This window comes from Macaca thibetana, chromosome 9, assembly GCF_024542745.1.
Source record: "Macaca thibetana thibetana isolate TM-01 chromosome 9, ASM2454274v1, whole genome shotgun sequence".
NCBI classification, from domain to species: domain Eukaryota; kingdom Metazoa; phylum Chordata; class Mammalia; order Primates; family Cercopithecidae; genus Macaca; species Macaca thibetana.
In genome coordinates this window covers 21,732,286-21,750,551 of record NC_065586.1, presented here as the reverse complement: position 1 = coordinate 21,750,551, position 18,266 = coordinate 21,732,286, and the positions used below count along the sequence as shown (strand labels likewise).

General features: G+C 38.4%; 2 protein-coding genes across 2 annotated transcripts in view; one reads left to right on the top strand and one right to left on the bottom strand.

The window, feature by feature from the left end:
* Positions 1 to 18,266, top strand: part of DNAJC1 (DnaJ heat shock protein family (Hsp40) member C1) — a 248,270-nt gene that overhangs the window by 116,776 nt on the left and 113,228 nt on the right. Inside the window, exon 8 of the mRNA XM_050804054.1 lies at positions 3,491 to 3,648. Within this exon, the coding sequence (XP_050660011.1) occupies positions 3,491 to 3,648 (158 nt within the window). The remainder of the gene's footprint in view (positions 1 to 3,490; positions 3,649 to 18,266) is intronic.
* The window catches only part of COMMD3 (COMM domain containing 3), a 459,390-nt gene that overhangs the window by 423,572 nt on the left and 17,552 nt on the right, over positions 1 to 18,266 (bottom strand). The window lies entirely within an intron of this gene.

Genomic DNA, 18,266 nt, shown 5'->3' with positions numbered 1-18,266 from the left:
TTTTTCTTGTCTCTGTCTCCTTCATTTCAGCTCTGATTTTGGTTATGTTTTGTCTTCTGCTATCTTTGCAGTTGATGTGTTGTTACTTCTCTAATTCTTTCCATTGTGATGTTAGATTGTTAATTTGAGATCTTTCTGACTTTTTGATGTGGGCATTTAGTGCTATGAATTTCCCTCTTAACACTGCCTTAGCTGTGTCCCAGATGTTCTGGTATGTTGTATCTTTGGTTTCATTAGTTTCAAGTAACTTCTTGATTTCTGCCTTTATTTCATGATTTATCTAAAAGTCATTCAGTAGTATGTCATTTAATTTCCATGTAATTGCATTCTTTTGAGCAAGTTTCTTAGTCTTGACTTCTGTTTTTATTGCACTGTGGTTCGAGAGTGTGTTTAGTGTGGTTTTGGTTCTTTTGCATTAGCTGAGGACAGTTTAATGTTCAATTATGTGATCAATTTTAGAGTATGTGCCATGTGGCAAGGAGAAGAATGTATATTCTGTTGTTTTGGGGTAGAAAGTTCTGTAGAGATCTATCAGATCCATTTGGTTCACTGTTGATTTTGAGTCCTGAATATCTTTGTTAATTTTCTGCCTCAGTGATGTGTCTAATACTGTCAATGGAGGGTTGAAGTCTTCCACTAGTAATGTGGGTGAGTCTTTGTCTCTTTTTAAGTCTCTAAGAACCTGCTTTAATCTTTAATTAGGATTGCAACCCCTGCTTTTTCCTGTTTTCCATTTGCTTGGTAGTTTTCCCTTCATTTCTTTATTTTGAGCCTAAGGGTATCATTACTTGTGAGATGGGTCTCTTGAAGGCAGCATACCATTGAGTCTTGTTTTTTTATCTGGCTTGTCATTCTCTGTGACTTTTAAGTGGGACATTTAGCACATTTACATTCAGGGTTAGTATTAATATGTGTGGATTTGATCCTGTCATTGTATTATTAGCTGGTTATTATGTTGACTTGTTTGTGTGGTTAATTTATAGTGACACTGGTTTGTGTATTTTTGTATTAGCTTGTAGCAGTCTTTCATTTCTGTATTTATGCTCCTTTATAAATGCTTATTTAAAAAGACATCACTTGCAATTGTAATGAAACACCCCAGAAATAAATACAAACAACTGAATTTATTTGCTTTTTTAAAAAATAACTGATTCTCTATATGTAGCCCAAATTAGTTCTGCTATTGCTCAACTTCAATGGTGATTTCATACCTTTCAGTGTAAAAGCATTATCAATAATTATTCAGTCATTTCTCCTAATAGCATTTACTGTGTTAATAGTTTCACCTCTCTATGAAGAAACAGTAAATAGTCATACACACACTCAAACACATACATACCCACATGCAGTTATATTTGAGTACTTTTGTTTCTGGGAGAATTGCTGGGGAAAATGCTGTATATTTTAATTTTAATAGATACGTTTAGACTGCTTTCCAGAAAGGCTGTAATAGAATAATTCACCTTTCCTCCACCAATTTAAAAGTAGCCTTTTCCCTGCCAACAGCACATCTGAATTAGATTTTAAATTTGTACCCATATGATTGGTATAAAATTATATCTTGGCATTACTTAATTTGTATTTCTTTAACCTTTAGAGTGTATGAGCCTGTTTTCTTATTTCTTGGCCATGTGGATTTGCTCAATTGTGGATTGCCCATTTATGACCTTTGCCTATATTTTTCTATTGGATTGCTTATCCCCTTGTCCATTTATAAAATCTCTTTATAGCAATCTTCTGTTTATACTCTGAATTGGATACATCCTTTTCAAATCTATTATTTGTCTCTTGATTTGTTTACTCTTTTATCTTTTTTGTAATAGCATCTGGGTTTTCATTCTTAATTAAGACGTCTCCTTCCTTTAAATAGTATATGTAGTTTTTAAGATTTCTTTTTGCAAAATTTTTATTGTTTTGGCTTTTAAAGTCAACTCTCTTATCTATCTGGAATTTATTTGTGTATACAGTGTAAGAGTATGTCCAATTTTCTTTTAAATGGATATTCAGTTGTGTAAGCATTACTAATTAAATTGTTTTCCCACTAAATTGAAATACAGACAATCCTAGACTTATAATGATTTGACTTACAATTTTTTGACTTTATGATAGTGCAAAAACAATACTGTACTTTGAATTTTGAATCTTTTACTGGACTGGCAATATGCGGTAGGATACTCCCTCATAATGCTGTGTAACAGCAGCAGACTGCAGTGTCCACTTAGCCATATGATCATGAGGGTTAAAACTGATCCCCTACGGTGTACTGTGTCACTGTGTTATTTTGCCCAACTGTAAGGTAATGTAAATGTTCTGAGTACACTTAAGGTAGGCTAGACTAAGCCATGATGTTAGTTTTATTAAATGCATTTTCAAATTAAGGATGTTTTCAATATATGGTAAGTTTATCAGGATGTAATCCCATAATAAGTCAACAAGCATTGGTATTTACAGATTCTCTATTCTCTTGTAGGAATTCATCTATTCCTATGCCAGTATATATTGATTTTGTTACATTGGCAGTTTAGTACATGCATATACACACATACACACAGGGTGGTGAAAATACTCTTATAAGGCTGTTTGAGTTTGACTATAGTAATTAAGAATAGAGTTGCTTCTCAGTGTCAAGTCTCCAATTAAAATGGTGTGTGTGTGTGTGTGTGTGTGTGTGTGTGTGTGTGTGACAGAATCTCACTCTGTCACCCAGGCTGGAATGCAGTGGTGTGATCTCGGCTAACCCCACCCACCACCTCCTGGGCTCAAGTGATTCTCATGCCTCAGCTTCCCAAGTAGTTGGAATTACATGCATGTGCCACCACACCCAGCTAATTTTGCATTTTTAGTAGAAGAAGCGTTTTGCCATTTTGCCCAGGCTGGTCTCAAAATCCTGGCCTCCAGTGATGCATCTGCCTTGGCCTCCCAAAGTGCTGGGATTACAGTTGTGAGTTACTGCTCCCAGGCCCAAAATGGGATTTAATAAGGAGCCCAATGGATTGCCATCTGTTCATAACTACTGTTGCCAGATCATATTTCACCTTTGTAAAATATTGAAAAATAAATGTATACCATTTAGTGAGAGCCAGTTTTTTTTATAGATGAGAAAGTTGATGCTGTTCTAAGTGTTAAGTTATTTGCCCAGTATTATTTAACTATTGCATGGTAAAGTTAGGATTACAACATTAAATTGAAGCTCTTTTTATTGTGCCAAAATGAAATATTTTGTGAAAAGTACTTTGAAAACAAAGGTGTTTGTATCAATGCAAATTGATATGATGGCTATCTCATGATCGTCTCCACAATAGTAGCAGCTCTGAGTTTTGTTTAGAAACAGTGCAATGGTTTATGTACAATAATACTTATAGCTAATTATTTATAACAGAACAATTATATTGTGATATTTTCTTTCAGGATATGGACTATGAATAAAATGTTAGAAATTAATTTTATTCTTTAAAAATCTCAATAATTGGTTCTTTTAAACATTTTTTAGAACAGAAGAAAGTTAAAAAACCCAAACCTGAATTTCCTGTATACACACCTTTAGAAAGTACATATATTCAGTCTTATGATCATGGAACTTCCATAGAAGAAATTGAGGAACAAATGGATGATTGGTTGGAAAACAGGAACCGAACACAGAAAAAACAGGTAAATAAACTTTATAAAACTTGTTTTGAGTAAAACATTTATAGAAAAGCACATAAAATATAGGGTTAAAATACAGGATTAGCTCACAATATAGTGCTTTGTTTTATTGCACTTCACAAATACTGTTGTTTTGTTTTGTTTTTGAGAGGAGTCTCGCTCTGTCACCCAGGCTGGAGTGCAGTGGTGCGATCTCAGCTCACTGCAAGCTCCGCCTCCCGGGTTCATGCTATTCTCCTGCCTCAACCTCCCAAGTAGCTGGGGCTACAGGCGCCCGCCACCACGCCCAGCTAATTTTTTGTGTTTTTAGTAGAGATGAGGTTTCACTGTGTTAGCCAGGATGGTCTCGATCTCCTGACCTCATGATCTGCCCACCTTGGCCTCCCAAAGTGCTGGGATTACAGGCGTGAGCCACTGTGCCCGGCGGGGTTTTTTTTTTTTTTTTTTTTTTTTTTTTTTTTTTAACAAATTGAGGGTTTGTGGCAGCTATGAGTTGAGCAAGTTTACAGGCACCATTTTTCCAAAAGCATCTCCTTTGTGTCTCTATATAACATTTTGGTAATTCTTGTGGTATTTCAAACTTTTCATTATTTTAACATCTGGTATGGTGATCTCTGATAAGCGACCTCTGACGTTTCTATTATAATTATTTGGGGTACCGTGAAGTGCACCCGTACAAGTCAGCAAACTTAATTGGTAAATATTATGTATATTCTGCCTGCTCCACTAATCAATCATTCTCTAGTCTCTTTCTGTCTCCTCTGGTCTCCCTACTCCCTAAGACACAGCAGTATTGAAATTAGGTCAATTAATAACCCTACCGTGGCTTCCAGGTGTTCAAGTGAAAGGCAGAGTTGCATGTGTGTCACTTTACATAAAAATGGTTAAACTTGGTGAGGAAGGCATGGTTGAAAGCCAAGACAGGCCAAAAGCTAGGCTTCTTGCACCAAACAGTTAGCTAAGTTGCACATGCAAAGGGCACATTCTTGAAGGAAATTAAAAGTGCTATTCCAGTGAATACATCAAAGATAAGCAAGCAAAACAACCTTATTGCTGATATGGAGAAAGTTTGAGTGGTCTGGATAGAAGATCAAATCAGCCACAACATTCCCTTGAGCCAAAGCCTAATCCAGAGCAATGCCCTATCTCTCTTCATTCTAAGAAGGCCAAGATAAGTGAGGAAGCTGCAGAAGAAAAGTTGGAAGCTAGCAGAGGTTAGTTCATTAGGCTTAAGGAAAGCAGCTGTCTCCATAACATAAAAGTGCAGTGTGCAGCAGCAAGTGCTGATGGAGAAGCTGCAGCAAGATATCCAGAGGATCTAGCCAAGATCATTGATGAAGGTGGCTACACCAGCCAACAGATTTTTCAACGTAATGAAACAGCTTTCTACTGGAAAAAGATGCCATCTGGGACTTTCATGGCTAGAGAGGGGAAGAAGTTGATGCCTGGCTTCAAAGCTTCAAAAGACAGGCTGACTTTCTTGTTAGGGACTAATGCAACTGGTAACTTTAAGTTGAAGCCAGTGCTCATTTATCATTCTGAAAATCCTAGGGTACTTAAGAATTGTGCTAAATCCATTCTATCTGTGCTCTATACATGGAACAATAAAGCCTGGACGACAGCACATCTGTTTACGGCATGGTTTACTGAAGCCCGCTGTTGAGACCTATTGCTAAAAAAAAATATTTTTTTCAAAATATTACTGCTGATCGACAGTGTACCTAGTCACCCAAGAACACTAAGGGAGATATGCAAGGAGATGAGCATTATCTATATGCCCACTACCACAACAGCCATTCTGCAGCCTATGAATCAAGGAGCCCTTCCAATTTCAGTTTTATTATTTAAGACATATATTTGATGAGGCTGTAGTTGCCATAGAGAGTGATTCCTCTGATGGATCTGGGCAAAGTAAATTGAAAACTTTCTGGGAAGGATTTACCATTCTAGATGCCATTATAAATCATGCAATTCATGATTGATGGGAGGAGGTCAAAATATCAACATTAACAGGAGATTAGAAGAAGTTTATTCTAATCCTTGTGGATGACTTTGACGGGTTCAAGATTTCGTTGGAGGAAATAACTGCAGATACAGTGTCAATAGCAAGAGAGCTAGAATTAGAAGTGGAGCCTGAAGATGTGACTGAATTGCTGCAATCTCATGGTCAAACTTGAAGAGATAAGGAGTTGTTTCTTATGGGTGAACAAAGAAAGTGTTCTTGAGATGGAATCTCTTCCTGGTGAAGATGCTGTGAAAGTTGTTGAAATGACAACAAAGGATTGAGAATATTCTATAAGCTTCACTGATAAAGGAACTAGCAGGGTTGGAGAGGGTAAAATGCTATCAAGCAGCATCACATGCCTCAGAGAAATCTTTTGTGAAAGGAAGAGTTAATGCATCAAACTTCATTATTGTCTTATTTTAGGAAATTGTCATAGACACCCCAACCTTTACCAGCCACCACCCCAGTGAGTCAGCAGCCACTAACATGGAGGCAAGACCCTCTACCAACAGAAAGATTATGATTTATTGAAAGACTCAGATGGTTGTTAATACTTTTTAACAATAAAATATTTTTTAAATTAAGTATGTACATTGTTTTTTGGACATAATGCTATCACACACTTAAACTAAGCTATAATGTAAACATAGCTTTAAAAATTTTTTTAATTTTTTTTTTTGAGACAGTCTCTCTGTGTCATCCAGGCTAGAGTGCAAGTGGCATGATCTTGGCTCACTGCAGCCTCTGCCTCCTGGGTTCAAGAGATTCTTATGTCTCAGCCTCCTGAGAAGCTGAGATTATAGGCAAGTGCAATCACGCCCTGCTGATTTTTGTAATTTCGGTAGAAATGGGGTTTCACCGTGTTGGCCAAGCTGGTCTCAAACTCCTGGCCTCAAGTGATCCGCCCACCTCGGCCTCCTAAAGTGCTGGGATTATAGGTGTGAGCTACTGCGCCTGACTTGTAAACATAACATTTATAAGTACTGGGAAACCAAAAAATTTGTGTGGCTCTTTTTTTTTTTTTTTTTTTTTTTTTTTTTTGAGACGGAGTCTCACTCTGTCGCCTGGGCTGGAGTACAGTGGCCGGATCTTAGCTCACTGCAAGCTCCGCCTCCCGGGTTTACGTCATTCTCCTGCCTCAGCCTCCCGAGTAGCTGGGACTACAGGCGCCCGCCACCTCGCCCGGCTCGTTTTTTGTATTTTTTTAGTAGAGACGGGGTTTCACTGTGTTAGCCAGGATGGTCTCGATCTCCTGGCCTCGTGATCCGCCCGTCTCGGCCTCCCAAAGTGCTGGGATTACAGGCTTGAGCCACCGCACCCGGCCTATTTTTTTACAGTATTAACTTTATTGTGGTAGCCTGGACCTGAACTTGGAATATCTCTGAGGTATGCGTGTATAGAGATGCAGCTCAGCGAACTATCACAGGTGACGCAAGTTAACCATTGCGTAGATCAATGACTAGAATCCAGAAACCATGCTTTCTGCCACTCACTATTTCTTTTCTTCCACGAAGATGATGACGTTCCTGACTTCAGAGTAGTTTTCCCTGCTTGTTAGTTTATAAATAGCATCATTTCATATGTAGTCCTTTGTGTATGATTTCCTCTATTCAATGTATTTGTGAGATTTATTCATCAGTATATTTGTGAGATTTATTAATAATTGCATATAGCAGTAATTTATTTTCATTGCTGTATAATACTTTATAAATATAGCACAATTTATTTTTGTTGGAGAAATGTAGTGTTTTCAGTTTGGGGCTATAATGAATAATTTCTCTGTGAACAGTCTTGTGCATGCCTTTTAGTACGTATATGTGTAAATTTCAATTTTTGAAGTTAGTTGCAGGGTCAAAGCTCAACTTCAGTAAATACAGTTGATCCTTGAAAAACATAGGCTTAAACTGCTTGGGTCCACTTATATATGGATTTTTTTCCAAAAAATATTTTGGAAAATTTTTAGACGATTTTGGGTAATTTTTCAAATCTCAAACCACGTAGCCTAGAAATATTGAAAAAATTAAGAAAAAGTTAGGCATGTCATGCATAAAATATATATAGATACTAGTGTATTTTATCACTTATTACCATAAGATATATATAAATCTGTCATAAAAAGTTAAAACTTATCAAAATGTACACAAATACTTACCGTACATGGCACCATTTGCAGATGAGGGTAATGTAGACAAATGTAAATATGCAATACTAAATCATAACTGTGTAAAATAAACTGTAGCACACAGTGTACCTACTATACTACTATAATAATTTAAAACACCTCCTGTTGCTGTTGCAGTAGGCTCACGTGTTGCAAGTATTGGCTTAAACCTCCCCATGATGCTAATCATCTCTGTGTGAGCAGTTTGTCTCTCCAGTAAATTGCATAGCATAGAAAATGTGATCTATCTTAGTTCTTATGTGTTTTTTATCATGTTTAGTAAAATCCTGTAAACCTTGAATAACACCATCGGGCCTATGGAAAGTATCACTAGTGATGCTAGGACTGCTCTCGAGAACCAGAGAAAAGTCATGACATTACAAGAAAAAGTTGAATTGTTTTATAAGTACAGTAGAGTGAGGTCTGCACCTGCTGTTGGCTGCCATTTCAGACAGACAACAACATGAATTTAGGGTATTGATAAATACAGTACATTACTAAAAATGTGTTTTCCTTAAGATTTTGTGTTCTCTAGTTTATTGTAAGAATGCAGTACATAAGCATGCAAAATATGTGTTAATTTATTGTCTATATTATTATTAAAGGTTCCAGTCAACAGTAGGCTGTTAGTAGTTAAGTTTTTGGGGAGCCAAAAGTTATACTTAGGTTTTCAACTGCCCAAGGGTTGGCGTCCAGCCTCCATATTGTTCAAGGGTCAGCTGTGTTTTCCAAAAGTTTGTGTCAATTTATATTTTAGCAGCAGGATATGAGTATTCCAGTTACTCTATATTTTTGCCAATACTTGGTCAAGTCTTTCATATTTTAACCATTCTGGTAAGTATGTGGTGATACCTAATTTTGGTCTAAGTGGCATATCCTTTAATGAATAAGACGGAACACCTTTTCTTATGGTTATTGGATACTGATATCTTACTCTGTGAAGTGCCTTTCCAAATCTTTCTTTAATTGTGTTGACTTTTTGCTTTTGAGACTGGATTATAAAGAGTGCTTTCTGTATTTCAGAAATAAGCGTTTTGCACATATTTTCTCCCATTCTGCTTGGTGTTTTTTTGCTCTTAGTGTTGTCATTTGATGACTAGAACTTACTCATTATGTTAATCAGTCTGCCTTTTCCTTATTTGGTGTTTTCTGTGTTCGTGTGTGTGTGTGTGTGTGTGTGTGTGTGTGTGTGTGTGTATATATATATATATATATATTTTTTTTTTTTTTTTTTTTTTTTTTTTTTTTTTTTTTTTTTTTTTTTTTTTGAGACGGAGTCTAGCTCTGTCACCCAGGCTGGAGTGCAGTGGCCGGATCTCAGCTCACTGCAAGCTCCGCCTCCCGGGTTCACGCCATTCTCCTGCCTCAGCCTCCCAAGTAGCTGGGACTATAGGCGCCTGCCACCTCGCCCGGCTAAGTTTTTGTATTTTTAGTAGAGACGGGGTTTCACTGTGTTACCCAGGATGGTCTCGATCTCCTGACCTCATGATCCGCCCGTCTCGGCCTCCCAAAGTGCTGGGATTACAGGCTTGAGCCACCGCGCCCGGCTACAAAGGTCACTTTAATCATAATCCAAGTGCCCTTAACTGTGTAGGTCTGTTTCCAGATGTTCTGCTTAGTTCCATTTATCTACTTGTTCATTCTTGTGCTACTACCACACAGTCTTAATCACTGTAGCTTCATGATAGGTATCCAGTACAGTAATTTTCCAATTTTGTTTTCCTTCTTCAAGATTGCCATTTTACATTTTCATATAAATGTTTAATGTAGCTTGTTTTCCACAAATTATTCAGCTGAGATATGTAATTGGGATAACAATTATATATGTATCAGTTGTGGAGAAATTGACATTCAAATTGTATTAACTCTAAAACCCATAAATAGATCCACTAGTTTAGATCTTTTGAAGTTTTTTCAGGCTGGGCACAGTGGCTCACACCTGTAATCTTAGCACTCTGGGAGGCTGAGGCGGGCAGGTCACTTGGAGTTAAGAGTTCCAGACCAGCCTGGGCAACATGGTGAAACCCCATCTCCACCAGAAAATACAAAAATTAGCCAGGTGTGGTGACATGCACCTGTAATCCCAACTACTCAGGAGCCTGAGGTAGGAGAATCTCTTGAACCCAGGAAGTGGAGATGACAGTGAGCAGAGATCATGCTGCTGCACTCCAGTGTGGGCGACAGAGCAAGACTCTGTCTCAAAATAAATAAATAAATAACATTTTTTCAATAATGCGTTGCAGCTTTTTGTACATATGAGATCTTTTTTATTAGATTTATTTTGTGTTTTTAAATGATTATTGTAAGTGGCATTGTGTCTCAAATTTCACTTTCTAATTATATTTAGTATATAGAACTAAAACTGATTTTTGTCCAACAATCTTGTACCTAATAACCTTGCTAAATTTTATTTATTTATTTTTTTGAGACAGAGTCTCACTCTGTCACCCAGGCTGAAGTGCAGCGGCACGATCTCACCTCGCTGCAACCTCCGCCTCCCAAGTTCAAGTGATTCTCCTGCCTCAGCCGCTTGAGTAGCTGGGATTACAGGTGCCTGCCACTACACCCAGCTAATTTTTGTATTTGTAGTAGAGATGGGGTTTTGCCATGTAGGCCAGACTGGTCTGAACTTATGACCTCAAGTGATCCGCCTGCCTCAGCCTCCCAAAGTTTTGGGATTACAGGCGTGAGCCACAGCACCTGGCTTATTTTTTAATTCTAATGGTTTCTCTGTATATTATACATTTTTTCTTATTCGTATTGATTAGAATCTCCAATACAATATAGAAGTGGTGATAACAAGTATCCTTGTTTTATTCCCAATCTCAAAGAAAGCTTTCATCACTGAAAATCTTTATTTCATCATTGAAATTGTTTATTTAACTTGTGGCTGGTTGTGATGGCTCATGCCTGTAATCCTAACACTTTGGGAGGCCGAGGTGGGAGGATTGTTTGAGGTCAGGACTTCAAAACCAGCCAGGGCAACCTAGCAAGACCCCATCTCTACAAAATAAATGAATTAGCCAGGCTTGGTGGTGTACAACTGTGGTCTCAGCAAGTTGGGAGGCTGGGGCACGAGGATTCGTTGAGTCCAGGAGTTTGAGGCTACAGTGAGCTCTGATCACACCACTGTACTCCATTGTCTCAAAAAAAAAAAAAACTTTTATCGCTAGGCGTGGTGGCTCAAGCCTATAATCCCAGCACTTTGGGAAGCTGAGGTGGGTGGATCACCTGAGGTCAGGAGTTCAAAACCAGCCTGGCCAACGTAGTGAAAGCCCGTCTCTACTACAAATAAAAAAATTAGCCGTCTGTGGTGGTACATGCCTGTAATCCCAGCTACTCGGGAGGCTGAGGCAAAAGAATCACTTGAACCTGGGAGGCAGAGGTTGTAGTGAGCCAAGATCACACCACTGCACTTGAGCCTGGGTGACAGAGCAAGACTCCCTCACACACACAAAAAATAAAACAAAAACAAAACAAAAACATTTTTATCTTGTTACTATTAAATATGATGTATGCTATAGGCTTTTTATAACATTCTTGTTGAAATGTACTTGACAGAACATAAAATTCACCATTTGAAAATGCACAGGCACTTAAGTGGTTTTTAGTTTATTTAGGTTGTGCAACCATTACCACTGTCTGATGCTAGAACATTTTCATTGCATCAGAAAATAAAACCATATTATTAGCAGTTAGCAATTCTCTGATCTCCCCTCTTCTGGCAACCACTAACCAACTTTCTATCTCTGGATTCGTCTATTCTGGACACTTTATATAATTGGAATTATACAATATGTAGCCTTTTATGTTTTGCTCCTTTAATTTGGCATAATGTTCTCACGGCTTATTCCTATCATAGCGTATAACAATACTTTGTACCTCATCTCTCTCTCTCTCTCTCTCTTTTTTTTTTTTTAACAGACAAGGTCTTACTGTGTTTGCTTTGTTGCCCAGGCTGCCGGGTCGCAGTGGCATAATCATGATCATAGCTCACTGCAACTTAAATCTCCTGGATGCAAACAGTCCTCTTGCCTCAGCCTCTCGAGTAGCTAGGACCACACGTGTGTGCCACCAAGCCTGGCTAATTTATTTTTTTGTATGGATGGGGTCTCACTATGTTGCCCAGGCTGGGCTTGGACTCCTGGCCTCAAGTGATCCTCCCTCTTCAGCCTCCCAAATTGCTGGGATTGCAAGAGTGAGCTGCTGTGCCTGGCCTTCATTTTTTTTTGTGACTGAATAATAATGTGTGAATATGTCACATACTATTTATTTGTTACTCAGCTAATGGACATTTAATTAGATTCTGGGTCTTTTGGCTATGTTACAGCTGCTATGAACATTCTAATACAAGTCCGTGTGAACATAGTTTTGTGGTTTCTCTAGGGATTACAATTAACATCTTAATTTAGAGCAGTCTACTTAGAATTAATGCAAACTTTAAAAAGTACAAAAACTTTGCCCCTGTTCCACTTCCCTTTATGCCTGTTCTTATTATTTATTATTGCCACAGATTAAATCTTTATATATTATGTTCTCATCAACCTAGATTTGTAGTTATTGCTTTATGCAGTTGTCTTTTGAATTAGATTTTTAAAAAGAAAAGGAATTACAAGCCAAAAATGTCTTTATAGTGTCTTTTCCGCTTACCTATGTTTATACCTTTCTCGGCATTTATTTTTCCATAGGGAGTTGAGTTACTGTCCAGTGTTATTTTATTTCATCCCTAAGGACACCCTTCTGCATTTGTTGTAGGGCAGGAGTGCTAGCAGTGAACTCTGTCACTTTTTATTTTACTGAGAATATCTAGATTTATGCTTCATTTTGAAGGATAGTTTTTTTCCAGATATATTAATTCTTGGTAGAATTTTTTTTTCACCACTTTTGATTACATAATGCTATTACCTGCTGGCCTTCATCGTTTCGGATTAGAAATCAGCTGTTAATCTTATTGAAGATTCCTCGTAATCATGAGTTACTTCTTTGGGGCTTTCAGTATTGTCCTCTCTTTAGCTTTGATGGTTTGATTATGATGTTCCTTAATATGAGTCTGTAGCAGGAAGAGCTGCAGACAAGAACACCTCAGACACCGAGTTGTAGAAGGAAAGGGCTTTATTCAGCTGGGAGCATCGGCAGGCTCACGTCTCCAAAAACCGAACTACATGAGTGAGCAATTCCTGTCCCTTTTAAGGGCTTACAACTCTAAGGGGGTCTGCATGAGAGGGTCATGATCGATTGAGCAAGCAGAGGGTATGTGACTGGGGGCTGCATGCACTGGTAATTAGAAGAGAGCAGAATAGGACAGGGATTTTCACAGTGCTTTTCCATACAATGTCTGTAATCTATAGATAACATAACCGATTAGGTCAAGAATTGATCTTTAACTACCAGGCCCAGGGCATGTGGATTTCATTTCTACCTTTTAGATTTTACTTCTTCTTTCTTTGGAGGCAGAAACTGGGCATAAGACAATATGAAGGGTGGTTTCCTCCCTTTGGTCCATTTGAATTTATCCTGATTGGAGTTCATTGAGCTTCAAATTTTGGAAAGTTTAGACCATTATTTCTTGAAATATTTCTTTATTTTTTATTTATTTTTATTTTTTTATTTTTTTTTTGAGACGGAGTCTCACTCTGTCACCTAGGCTGGAGTGCAGTGGTGTGATCTCAGCTCACTGCAAGTTCCGCCTCCTGGGTTCACACCATTCTCCTGCCTCAGCCTCCCGAGTAGCTGGGACTGCAGGTGCCCGCCACCACACCCAACTGCTTTCTTTGTATTTTTAGTAGAGACGGAGTTTCACCGTGGTCTCGATCTCCTGACCTCGGGATCCACCTGCCTCGGCCTCCCAAAGTGCTGGGATTACAGGCGAGAGCCACTGCGCCTAGCTGAAATATTTCTTACCCGCTCTCTCCTCTTTCTCCCACTACTCCCCACCACCTTCTGGCACTTCCATTGTTCATATATTGATATGTTTAATGATGTTTCTGAAGATTTATTCATTTTTCCTTTATTCCTTTTTTTTTCTGTTCCAGATTATTTCAATGCACATATCCTCAAGTTTGCTGATTCTTTCATTTCCTGCTCATACCTGCTGTTGAGCCCCTCTAGAGAATTTTTTATCTCAGTTATTACACTTTTCAACTCCAGAATTTCTATTTTGCCTTTTAAAATACTTAATCTGTTGATATTCTGAATTTGGTATGCCATTGTTCCCATGCTTTCATTTAATTCTTTAGACATGGCTTCCTTTAGCTCATTGAACATATTTAAAATATATGATTGGCCTGACACAGTGGCTCACGCCTGTAATCACAGCACTTTGGGAGGCCAGCGCAGGCGGATCACCTGAGGTCAGGAGTTTGAGACCAGCCTGGCTGACATAACCCTGTCTCTACTAAAAACACACAGAAAATTAGCCGAGCATGGTGGTGGGCACCTGTAATCCCAGCTACTTGAGAGCTTGAGGCAGGAGAATAACTTGAACCCAGGAAGTGGAGGTTGCAGTGAGCTGAGGTCACACCACTGCACTCCACCCTGGGCAACAGAGTGAGACTCCGTCTCAAAAAAAAAAAAAAGATGATTTAACATTTTGTCTAGAAAGTTAATTGTCTGGTCTTCCTCAGGCACAGTTTCTATTTTTTTCCTTTATGTCTGCCATACTGTCTCATTTCTTTAGTCTGTAAGTTTTCGTTGTTGAAAATTGGACATTTTGGCTGGGCATGGTGACTCACATCTGTAATCCCAGCACTTTGGGAAGCTGAGGCAGGAGGATCACTTGAGGCCAGGAGCTTGAGACCAGCTTGTCCAACATGGTGAAACCCTATCTCTACTAAAAATACAAAATTAGCTGGGTGTGGTGGTGCACAGCTCCTCAGGAGGCTTAACCACAAGAAGCGTCTGAACCCGGGAGGCGGAGGTTGCAGTGAGAAGAGATCACGCCACTGCACTCCAGCCTGGGTGACAGGGTGAGACTCTGTCTCAAAAATAATAATAATAATAATAATGAAAATTGGACATTTTAAATGTTATAAATTAGCAATTATGGAAATCAGATATCTACTTTTTAAAGGACTTGTGGTGTTGGGCTTATTGTAGTTGTTTGTTTTTTAGTGAGTTTTCTGAACTAATTCTATGAAGTCTCTATTTTTTGTTATGTGTAGCCACTGAAGTCTGTTACGTTAGCTGGGTAATCAGCTAATAATTGGGAAGAGATTTTCATAAATGCCTGGAAGCAAAAATTCTTTCCGTCTTTGCTTTGGGTTCTGTATTGGTTTACAATTCTGCCTTAACACTTTGTTTTGTTTTGTTTTTTGCTTCCACATAGCCTTAATGTCAGCAGCAGGTGAGAGTTTAGCTCCTTCTCAGATCTTTCCTGAGTATGTGTGCAGCCTTGAACATGCACACGGCCTTCTAGGTTCCCAGGAATGTCAACATTTCATGCCTCAGCCTTTCCTCTCAAACTTTTTGGTTTACCTGTTGTTTGCCCCAACTGTTTTAATAGCTTCATGCAACATACAAAGACAATATTCTGTAAATTTTTTTAACAAATGCCCCCAGGGAAGCAGCTTTAGCATAAGGCTAGTTTTAAGTTAGGGAAAATAAAGACAAGCCTTTTAAACCTGTCTTCCAGGGAGGTACCAAACAGGACAGAACAAATAATTTCCATTCTTTGCAAGTTAGTTCATTCTGCATCTTCTAGTACTAGTAATACGGGTTGTGATGTTCACAGGTTGTGATCACCCAGGAACAGTGGGTTGGACTAGAGTAAATTAATGTGCCATAAAGTTACTGTTCTGATCAAAAATCAGATGTCTGTCTTTCTGTCTGTCTTTTGTTCTGTCTTTTCTCTCTTTCTTTCTCTTTTTTGATATGAGGTCTTGCTCTGTTGCCAAGGCTGGAGTGCTGTGGCGCCACTATAGCTCACTGCAGCCTTGAACTCCCAGGCTCAAGCAATCCTCCCACCGCAGCCTCCGAAGTAGCTGGGACTACAGGCATGTGACACCAGGCCTGGCTCATTTTATAATTTTTTTCTAGAGATGGGGTCTCCCTACATTACCTAGGCTGGTCTCCAACTGTTGGGCTCAAGCGGTCCTCCCATCTCAGCCTCCCAAAGTGTTGGGATTACAGGCTCTAGCTGGTTTTCTTAAATATACCTTACTCATAGTGCTGCAAGCCTTTTGTTAATTTCCGGAGTTCAGAAAAAGTCGATTATATAGTTTTGGCTTTTTTGTTGTTGTTGTTGCTTTTGTGGAGAGGTGGAATTGGGAGTTTCTTACTCTTCTGATTTTGTCCACATCAGTATGGGGTTTTTTTTTTGTTGTTTTTTTGTTGTTTTTTTTTTTTTTTTTTTGAGGCAGAGTCTCGCTCTGTCCCCCAGGCTGGAGTGCAGTGGTTTGATCTCGGCTCACTGCAAGCTCTGCCTCCCGGGTTGAATGGGTTCATGCCATTCTCCTGCCTCAGCCTCCCGAGTAACTGGGACTACAGGCACCCGCTGCCAAGCCCAGCTAATTTTCTGTATTTTTAGTAGAGATGGGGTTTCCCCACGTTAGCCAGGATGGTCTCAATCTCCTGACCTCGTGATCCGCCCGCCTCGACCTCCCAAAGTGCTAGGGCTACAGCAGTCTAGATTTTTAAAAAATCAAGTTAAGAAGTTTTCTTTCTAGTTTTGCTAAAAATTTTTTATTTATTGCAAATGAATACTGTTAAGTGTTATCAAATATTTATTTTTGCATCTATTAAGATGATTGTGTGATTTTTCACCTTTATTTTGTGAATGAGATAAAGTATACGGATTGATTTTCTGGTATTAAATCACTTTGTTTTTCTGGAATGAACCCACTTTGGTCCTATGAAATACTATTCTTTATTATTTGATTTGATTTGCTATATTTTTAGGATTTTTGCTTTTATGTTTATGAGAGAGATTCACCTGTGATTTTCTTTTCTTATAATATTTTTGTCAGGTGTGGTGTCAGTTACATGCTGGACTTATAAAATATGAATTTTTAATCAAGTTTTTATTTTAAAATAAATAAAATTATAGATTGACGGGAAGTTTCCAAGACAGTACAGAGTTCCTCTGTACCTGTCACCCAGTTTTTCCTAATGGTTACATCTTATGTAACTATAGTGCAATATCAAAACCAGGAAATTGACTTTGGTACATTGGCTGTTTATAGATGTATGTCATTTCATCACCTATAGATTTATTAACCACTTCTCCAACAAGATTTAGAACTATTTCATTGCCACAAAAATGTCACTCATACTTCTCCTTTATAATCACACCTGTTGATGAAAAAAGCCAAGCTCTGTAAAATATTTAAAGAGGTTTATTCTGAGCCAAATGTTAGTAACCATGGCCCATGACACAGCCTCAGGAGGTCCGCAGGTGTGCCCAAGGTAGTTGAGTTACAACTTGGTTTTATACATTTTAGGGAGACAAAAGTTACAGGCAAAGGCATAAATCAATACATATAAGGTATACATTGTTTAGCTCAGAATGTCAGGACATTTCAAAGTAGGGGCTTCCAAGTCAAAGATTTCCTGATTAGGAATTGATTGAAAGCATTAAGCTTTGTCTGGAGAATTGAAGTCAATATAAAGAAATGCTTGAGTTAAGATAAGGGGCCTTGTAGAAGCCAGGGTTCTTGTTATGCAGATGAAGCCTCTAAGTAACAGGCTTCAGAGAGAATAGATGGCAAATGTCTCTTTTTTTTTTTTTTGAGACATGGTCTCATTCTGTCACCTAGGCTGGAGTGGAGTGCAGTGATGTGGGCTACTGTCTCTTATCAGACCTTAAAAGGTGTCATATTCTCCAAAAATATATCTGGAAAAGACCTAGTAAGGGAAGGAGATTCTCTGCAGAATACAAATTTTCCCCACAAGAGATCGCTTTGTAGGGCCACTCCACAATGTATCAAATAAATGTATTTGGGGACAAAATACTTTGATTTCCTTTAAGGACTGTTACCTGTCTTGTGATGCTATACCACAGATTGGAATTTGGTATCCTATTGCTACAAAGAATCTGTTTTGTCAGTCTTATGATCTCTATTTTAATGTTAATTTTTGGTCAGTTGTGCCTAAACTCCAAAGGGAGGAGGGTGTAATGAGGCATATCTAACCTCCCTTCCCATCATCGCCCGACCTAGTTTTTCAGGTTTTCTTTGGGATCACTTGGACCTCAGTGGAGGTCCATAAATTTGGTTTGGGGGGCTTCAGATTTTATTTTTGGTTTACACATCCATTATCCACTCACCCTCCTTAACCTCTGACAACCAATTCTCTAGAGTTTTGTCATTTTGAGGATCTAATGATATTGAGGATCTAATGTCATTTTGAGGATCTAAATGGAATAATATGTGACCTCTTGAGATTGACTTTTATAGTTAGCATAATGCCCTTGAGATTCATCCAAATGTTTGAGTGTATCAGTAGATTTCTTTTTATTGC